Source organism: Dipodomys merriami, unplaced genomic scaffold (assembly GCF_024711535.1).
Source record: "Dipodomys merriami isolate MVZ:Mamm:240054 unplaced genomic scaffold, mDipMer1.0.p SCAF_14, whole genome shotgun sequence".
Lineage (NCBI taxonomy): Eukaryota > Metazoa > Chordata > Mammalia > Rodentia > Heteromyidae > Dipodomys > Dipodomys merriami.
In genome coordinates, this window is record NW_027202715.1 from 13,613,613 (window position 1) to 13,622,454 (window position 8,842).

At 46.5% G+C, this 8,842-nt stretch overlaps 1 protein-coding gene across 1 annotated transcript; it reads left to right on the plus strand.

Annotated features, from left to right (window-relative positions):
* Nucleotides 1-356: 356 nt before the first annotated feature.
* On the plus strand, nt 357-4,891 carry Fam25a (family with sequence similarity 25 member A). Its single transcript, XM_070020380.1, has 3 exons — nt 357-519; nt 3,463-3,525; nt 4,722-4,891. Exons 1-3 carry the CDS (start codon nt 447-449, stop codon nt 4,853-4,855), a joined length of 270 nt encoding a protein of 89 aa, XP_069876481.1. The 5' UTR covers nt 357-446; the 3' UTR covers nt 4,856-4,891.
* The last annotated feature ends 3,951 nt before the right edge of the window (nt 4,892-8,842 follow it).

The window sequence follows — 8,842 nt, forward strand, 5'->3', positions numbered from 1 at the left end:
GGGCACAGGAAAAAAAAAGTCTGACTAGGCCATACTGGGAACTCTGGCTAGCAGTCTGGAGCTCCTATGCATTGTCACTAGGGACATACAGTACCCAGATTTGGGGGGTTTGGCAAAACTGTCATACCCCAGAACACTCAGCCTCCAAACCTCTGCGACTGGAAATATTCAGAGCTGACCTCTCCTTCCCAGCTTCAGCTCTACTTCCAGTCGCTGTGCTTCATGAAGTTCTTAGGCCATGGGGCAAGGGGGCTCCTCACTGTGACCAGGGCAGTGTATAGCCTTGGGATGCCCCACCCAGCCTCTTCCTCCCAGGTACCTGCACTGACTCATCCACCCAGCATCCTCCTGGCCTGGTGAGGGCCCAGCGCCCATACCAGGAGCATCTATAAAAGCCTGCTAGTCCGGTCCCCAGTATCCTACTTGTCACTGCCTGCATTTGAACCATGTTTGGAGGTTTGGGGAAGCTGGCGGCCGAGGGCCTGGCTCACCGAACTGAGAAGGCCACTGAGGGAGCTGGTAAGATCTGGGCTTCTTTCTACTTGGCGAGGTAGGGGCAGACTCACCTGGGCCCATGGAAAGCTGGTGACAACACACGGGTGAGGGATTTGGAGGAGATTGGGGCCCCATTGGGCCTTTGGTGGGCAATCTTCATCAAAAGAGGGTGGTACTGGGGACCTAGCGACTGAGAGGGTGACTCAGGAGGAGCCAGTGAAGTCCTGTGCCCGAGCAGACTTACTTCCCTGGGTCACCTGCACGAACCTGCTCAGGGGCTGTGAGTGTTGAGGGTTAGGAGGAAGACCAGGCCTGAGGGGAGTGTTGGCCCCAGGTACTAAGAGCTGGAGACTTAGAGCCTTCTCTTTGGAAACCTGGAGAGACTTCCCTCCAATCTGCGTATTCTGGAGCTGGAATATAGCTTAGTGGTAGAGCACTTGCCTAGGATATGCAAGGCCTTGTGATTTTTCTTTCTGCCAGTTCTGGGGCTTGAACATAGGGCCTGGGCACTATCCCTTAGCTTCATTTGCTCAAGGCTAGCACTCTACCACTTGAACCACAGCACCGCTTCTGGCTTTTCTGTTTATGTGATACTAAAGAATCGAATCCAGGGCTTCATACATCTAGGCAAGCACTCTACCACGAAGCCATATTCCTAGCCCAGGCCTTGTGATTTTTATTTTTTAATTTCAGTACTGGTGCTAGCACTTGAATTCAGAACCACATGCTCTCACTCGGCTTCTTTGTTTAAGGCTGGTGTTCTACCACTTGAGCCACAATCCACTTCTGGCTTTTTGCTGGTTAATTGAAGATAAAAGTTACATGGACTTTTCTGGGCTGGTTTTGCACTGTGATCTTCAGATCTCAGCCTCTTGAGTACTAGGATTATAGGTGTGAGCCACCCGAGTCTGGCAGTTGATTTTATTTTTTAATTTTTATTTTGTTTTGCATTATGAAATGACACAAAACATACACAAAAACCTGCCTCTTCTATCTAGTCTATGCAACAAAAGGAGGGCAGATTTTACTTTTTACCCTAAAGTTAAAGCTTCAAAGATTCACTTATTACAAAACCAGAGTTTGTGCCTGTTCAAAGTCTGAAAGGACATTTCCATTCTTCTGGGAACCCAGGACCTGGCTTTGTGTGAGGTGACTGGCCAGGGGCGGCATGTGGCCGCTCATGCAAGTTCCACTGGTGGGAGGTGATGGCAAAAATGCTGTGCTGAACTTTCTGTTCTTTAGACAGCTGCAGACACATCTGCCCTTTTATTTTTCAATCTGTGTAGTGGTACAGACCTCTTTTTATCCTCCACTAGCACCTCTGAGGTGTGGTTTTTCTTTTCTTTCTTTTATTATTATTATTTTTCGTGTGTGTGTGTGTGTGTGTGTGTGTGTGTGTGTGTGTGTGTGTGTGTGTGTGTGTGTGTGTGTGTGTGTGGACTCAAGGCCTCTTGCTTTCCTTAGCTTTTTTACTCAAAGCGATTGTATTACCGCTTGATCAACATCTCCATTTCCAGCTTTTTGGTGGTTAATTGGATATAAGAACCTCACAGAGGGCTACGAATGTGGCTTAGTGGTAGCGTGCTTGCCTAGCATGCATGAAGCCCTGGGTTCAATCTCTCTCCGTCAGTACATAAACAGAAGAAGCAAGAAAGACAGAAAAAGCACTGTGGCTCAAGTGGTAGAACACTAGCCTTGAGCACAGAGAGGCTCAGGGACAGAGCTCAGGCCCTGAATTCAATCCCCAGGAATGGCAAAACCAGAAACAAAACCAAAAAACAAAACCCTCATAGGCTGGATGCTGGTGGATCATGCCTATAATCCTAGCTACTCTGGAGGCTGAGATTTAAGAGTCTCTGTTCAAAGATAGCCAAGGCAGTAAAGCCTAGCTTATCTCCAATTAACTAGCAAAAAGCCAGAAGTGGAGCTATAGCTCAAGTGGTAGAGCACTAGACGAGCCAAACAGTTCAGGGACAGTGCCTAGGCCTTGACATTAGTCCCTAAGGCATGTGCACGTATGTATATACACACACACACACACACACACACACACACCACACACATACAATACACAGAGCCAGCTTGGGCTGGCTTTGAACTGCAACCCTCAGATCTCAGTTTCAACCTCCTGAGTAACTAGGATTACAGGCATAAGGCTGTAATTTTTTTTTTGTTTTGCACTATGAAATGACACAAAACATACACAAAAACCTGCCTCTTCTATCTAGTCTATGCAACAAAAGGAGGGTAGATTTTACTTTTCACCCTAAAGTTAAAGCTTCAAAGATTCGCTTATTACAAAAGCACAGAGTCTGTGCCTGTTCAAAGTCTGAAAGGACATTTCCATTCTTCTGGGAACCCAGGACCTGGCTTTGTGCGAGGTGACTGGCCAGGGGCGGCGTGTGGCCGCTCATGCAAGTTCCACTGGTGGGAGGCGGTGGAACCTGGCTTCTGTTTTTCCTTTTTTAACAGATGAAAAACTCACAGTAGAAAAGTTCTGACTCCAAAATCATTCAGTTCTAGCACATTTTCCCCCACCCCTCCCCACAAAAAAGAAAACAATATAGAGACCCTATGGTGTTCAGGGAATTCCTTTATCCTGATGACTTGCTTGGGTGGGGGGTGGGGTGCGGAGAGTTGGTTTCTTTGTAAGAGGCGTGGGAATGAGGCCAAGGCCAAGGCAGGACAGCCAGCTCATCCTGAGAGGCGTGGTGACTTGGTAAATACACCCAGCTTGGCTCAAGTGTCCAGCTGGCAGAAGCCAACCCTGGCCTCCAAGTCCTGTCTGCTGTGGGGCATGGAGGGCTTGTGTCCTCAGGCTGACCAGGTCATCTACAGCAGCCAGGCTTCTTGGGTCTTTATAGAGGGCCAGCTGGGGGCTTATCCTGAGTCATTTTGACCTGGCTGTGGGGTGGGGTGGGCAGCAGGCTGACACTGGCTCTCACTCAATTTATCTCTCCTATTCAGTTCATGCTGTGGAGGAAGTGGTAAAGGAGGTGGTGGACCACGCCAAGGAGGCTGGAGAGAAAGGTATGGATACTGAAGTTGGAGAGAGGAAGGAGGGCTGGATGGGGGGAAAGAAAGAAGGGATGGTGGAAGGAAGCAGAGAGGAAAGGAAAGAAGAAAAAGGGAAAAGAAAAGGCGAAGACTAGGGCCAGGGCGCTGGTGGCTCATGTCTGCAATCCTAGCTACTCAAGAGGCTGAGATCTGAGGATTTTGGTTCAAAGCCAGCCAGGGTAGACAAATTTGAGAGACCCATGTTTCCAACTTACCAGAAAAATGCTGAAGTGGAGGGGTGACTCAGGTGGTAGAGTAACAGCCTTGAGTAGAAGTAAACAAGGCCCTGAGTTCAAGCACCAGTAATGGCACACACGTGCGTGCGCATAGACATACACATGCACGCAAAGGCTAGGTGTAGCTCAAGGGTAGACTGTTTACCTAGCATGTATGAGAGGGTTCCATTCTCAGTGACAGGACAGAAGTCAATGAGAGACACAAGCAAGCAGGGAAATAGGGAGGAAGAAAGAAAGGAAAACTAGGTGCTGAGGCCAACCCCTTTTTTCCCAACTAGGTCAAGTCTTGTCCCTATAGTGCATCCCTTCAGTTGGCATGTAATTATTTATGCATGCAATTATTATGCAGACCACACTTTGTGTGAGGTTCCTTCCTGGTAGTCCTCTCTGTGGAATGGTACGAATAAGTTCTGAACAGCAGCACACAGAGACCGAATAATTAAATATATAAGTATGTATTTGTGTAACTATGTGTGTATGTGTGTGCTGTGGTTTGGAGAGTGTAAATAAATCATGTGGTACTTTATTCTTTATATCAAAATAGAATTATAGCCAGACACTGCTGGCTTACCCCTGTAAATCCTAGCTACTCAGAGGCTGAGGTCTGAGTTTAGCCAGTTCAAAACCAGCATAGGCAGTAAAATCTGTGAGACTCTTATCTCTAGTTAACTAGCAGAAAGCCCAGAGTGGAGGTGTAGCTCCTGTGGGCAAAAAAAGCCAAGCATAAGGACTAGAGTTAAGGCCTCTCCCACCCTCCAAATTAAAGAAATGTAATTTGTTAGGGAAATAAAACTAAATCAAATTCATTCTGCCAGGAGCCCTTTTATCTTAGTCCTCTTGGGTCTGTTCTAAGGGCCGATCCCATGAGACATCACGGTGACCCTTGTTTAGACGGTGGCTAACTCAGCCACACTTTGTTTTTCTTCCCCACAGCCATCGCTGAAGCTTTAAAGAAAGCCCAAGAGTCAGGGGAGAAAGTGGTGAAGGATGTCACTGAGAAACTGACCCACACTGTCACTGATGCTGTCACCCATACAGCAGAAGGCCTGAGCAGACTGGGACAGTGAGTCCGTGCCACTGGGGCTAATCCTCCCCAAGTGTCAATAAAGAGTCATGAAGCCTATACACAGAGTGCTGGATTCATTTCTAACTGGATGGAACCACTGGGCAATCCCTCCTCTGCTGGAGGGGGAGATGGCAGCCTGCGGTGGGAAAGCCTCCCGATCAGATGCTTATCTATCACTCCAAGATTTCTCCTGTTCACCGAGAAGCTTGAATTGTTCATGTGCTTGCTTGCTACTTTCTGTCTGTCTCCTGTCTCTCCCTCTACCCCCCATCCCATTCATTTCTGTTTCCTCTTCCTTCTTCCCCTTCCTCCTTTCATTCTAAATGTGTGCTCTACCACTGAGCTATATCCCCCCAGATTGCTTCATGAAAGCCTTTAATTTGTTTGTTTGTTTTGTACTAGTCCTTTAGGGCCTAGACTAGTGCTCTACCATTTGTGCCATAACCCCACTTCTAGTTTTTGGTGGTTAATTGAAAATAAGAGTCTTGTGGACTTTCTGCCTGGGCTGGCTGCAAACTTTCATCCTCAGATATTAGCCTCCTGAGTAGCTAGCATTACAGGTGTGAGCCACCAGCCATGGAAACCCAGTGAGAAACCATAATTGACATAATTGAGTGCATTAATATCCCAAAGAAGGACCAGAATCTGTCTAGCATATTCTTCTCATTTTTCTTGCAAGTTCTTGGAGGACTAAGAAAATGGACCAACCTATTAAGAGTTTGGCTTAGGCTACCTCATCTGAAAGAGGCTCAGATGACTTCCTTCCTTCCTTCCTTCCTTCCTTCCTTCCTCCCTCCCTCCCTCCCTCCCTCCCTCCCTCCCTCTCTCCTTTCTTTTCTATTTTTCCTTTCTTTCTTTCTTCCTTTCTTTCTGTCTTTCTTTCTTTCTGTCTTTCTTTCTTTCTTTCTTTCTTTCTTTCTTTCTTTCTTTCTTTCTTTCTTTCTTTCTTTCTTTCTGTCTTTCTTTCTGTCTGTCTGTCTTTCTTTCTGTCTGTCTGTCTTTCTGTCTGTCTTTCTATGGGTGCACACACGTGCATGCAATGGGGCTTGAACACAGGGTCAGGGCTCTCTGCCTCAGCCTTTCTGTTCAAGGCTGGTGCTCTATCACTTGAGCCATACCTCTACTCCTGGCTTGATGGTTAATTGAATCAAAAACCTCATCTGCAGAAAACTGTCATATTTGACCTAGCTGGTGGTCAGGAATACTCCACAACCAAGATGTCTTCATTTGTCTAACAGGCCCAATAAAAAACTTTGAAGGAAAAGCTGAAACTGACATATCCATAGGGGCTTTGAACACTAACACCTGGAGATCACAATCCTTTTTTTTTGGGGGGGGTCCAGTCGTGGGGCCTGAACTCTGGGCCTGGACACTATCCCTCATCTCTTCAGCTCAAGGCTAGCACTCTACCACTTGAGCCACAGCACCACTTCCGGCTTTTTTCTTTTTGCTTATGTGGTACTGAGGAATTGAACCCAGGGCATCATGCATGCAAGGCAAGCGCTCTACCACTGAGCCACCTTCCCAGCCCCGGAGATCACATTCTTGAAGACTGCTGGGTAGGATTGTGCACATGCTCAGTAGAGACCCGACATGGTTCAGAAATCTTCCATCTGACTTATCTTGGGGATCTTGGCAAGCAAGAAGAGAGGGTTAGGCAGCAATGTACACTGCCTCACAGAGTGTTGGAGGAAAACCTAGACATGCGCACATAGCACGAAACCTCTTGGCAAAGATAGGAGATATATTGGTTTGTAGACTCTTAAAGAAATCTCTGTCTAATCATTGGTTGGCCACTAAGCTAAATGACTAGGAACTTTAGCGGTCATATATGACAGGGAAAATGGACTTCAGTGTCAGAAAGTTTACTAAACAACAACAAATCGAGGAAAAAGGGCAGAAAAGTGAAATTTCCTGTGTTGCCACATTATTTTATTTACAACATCGTGGCTAGGGGTGCAGGTCAGTGGCAGAGCATATGCATGAAGCTCTGGGTTTGAGTCTCAGCACCAGAAAAAAATAAAATTAACAAAATTTGGGCTTGGAGTATAGCTCAGTGGTAGAGAGCTTGCCTGTTATACCTGAGGACTTGGGTTTGATTCTGAGTACCACAAATAAGGTAAAATGAAAGAGAATAAAATAAGCTGGATACCAGTGGCTTACTCCGGTAATACTATTTACTTAGGAGATTGCAATTTGAGGATCAGAATTTGAAGCTATCTCAGGCAGAAAAGTCTGTAAAACTCCTATCTCCAATTAACCAGCAAAAAGCCAGAAGTGTAGGTGTATCCCAAGTAGTTGAGTACCATCCTTGAGCAAAAGAGCTAAGAGACAGCTCTCAGGCCCTGAGTTCAAGCCCCGGTATTGGCACTAAAAACTAATGAAGTAAAATAAAAGAGATGTCCCTTCTTATTTAAATCTTAAGCTTACAAAGTTTAAATAATAACCTTCTGCTCCTTCAGGAAGCTGTCAGGTTGTTAAAACATTGCTGGGCTCTGATGGCTCACACTGTAATCCTAGCTATTTAGGAGGCTGAGATCTGAGAATCAAGATTTGAACCAGCTTTCTCATGGAAAATCCATGAGACTTATCTCCAATTAATTGCCAAAAGAGTCAGAAGTAGAACTGTGGTTCAACTGGTAGACTGATGGCCTTGAACAAAAGAAGCTCAGGGACAGTGCCCAGGTGTTGAGTTCAAGCACCAGGACCAGCAAGTAAGATAAGATAAAATAAATATATGCCTACAGAGTATCTATATGTCCATATGATGCTGCTGTCTCATGCCTTTAATCCTAGCTATTTAGAAGGCTGAGATTTGAGAATCATGGTTGGAAGCCATCCCTGAAGGAAAAATCTGAGAGACTCTCATCTCCAATTAACCAATAAAAAGCTAAGAGGGGAGGTGTGGCTCAAGTGGTAGAGCAAAATGGCTAGGGGATAGCACTTAGGCCCTGAGTTCAAGGCTCAGCACTGGCCCTCCACCCCTCCACCATCCTCAAAAAAGGAAAATGAGAGCCAGAACTCAAGGTTCAACGTTAAAGTCCCAGCACTGGTGTCTACACACACCCCACAAAGAGCAGAGTGCTGGTGGCTCATGCCTATAATCCTACGTACTCTGGAGGCTGAGATCTTAGGATTTCAGTTTGAAGCCAGTCCTGCAGGAAAGTCTGTGAGATGTCTTATCTCCAATTAACTGCCAAAAAGCAGGAAGTGGAGCTGTGGCTCAAGTGGTTGAGCACTTGCCTTGAGCAAAGAAGCTAAGGGACAGTGCCTAGGTCCTGAGTTCGAGCACCAGTACTGGTGCTAAAACAAAATAAAACAAAACCCCGAATTCTGGTGTAAAAGGTTTTAATTGCCCATGGTAAGAGCAGCCTGTCACATGATGTCCTCCTCAGGGCTGGATAGGCAACGGGAGCAGCCATGGGATGCTGAGACAGGGGTGGGGTGGGGGAAGGGATTCCCAGCCTGTGGAGCACTCTCCTGGTCACCGCCAGTGTTGGAGGTGAGTCCAGAGGTCCAAAACAGCTGCTGATGCTGCCTGCCTGCTTAAAGCCATTTCACTGGAGGTTGGGCTCTGCCATCCCTCATTGCACTACCTGAAATTTCCCCCCCACAGCTCAGCTCTGGCTGATACACAGTGGCAGAGCTGGAGAGCACTCCAGAGCTTCTAAACTCACTTAATTTTGATCCCTCACTAGTTCCCTAACCTGGACCTTGTGAATATTTTGCCACCAGTGGTTAAGACTTTGTTAATCATACCTAAGATTTTAGTTGATGTATTCTTGTGTCTTTTAGGAAACACTGTGAGGGCCTCAATGGCTGTTATCCTTCTAGAGGAGCAAGAGAGCGAATCCATACATTTTGGGTCAGTTCTAGGAGTCTCAGAGTTGATTAGCTCACATAAGACCACACAGATGCCTGGGGCCCTCCAATATTCTTGGCTTCTCAGTCCATCTTGGGATACAGAGAAGTGGCTTCAGTCATCCAT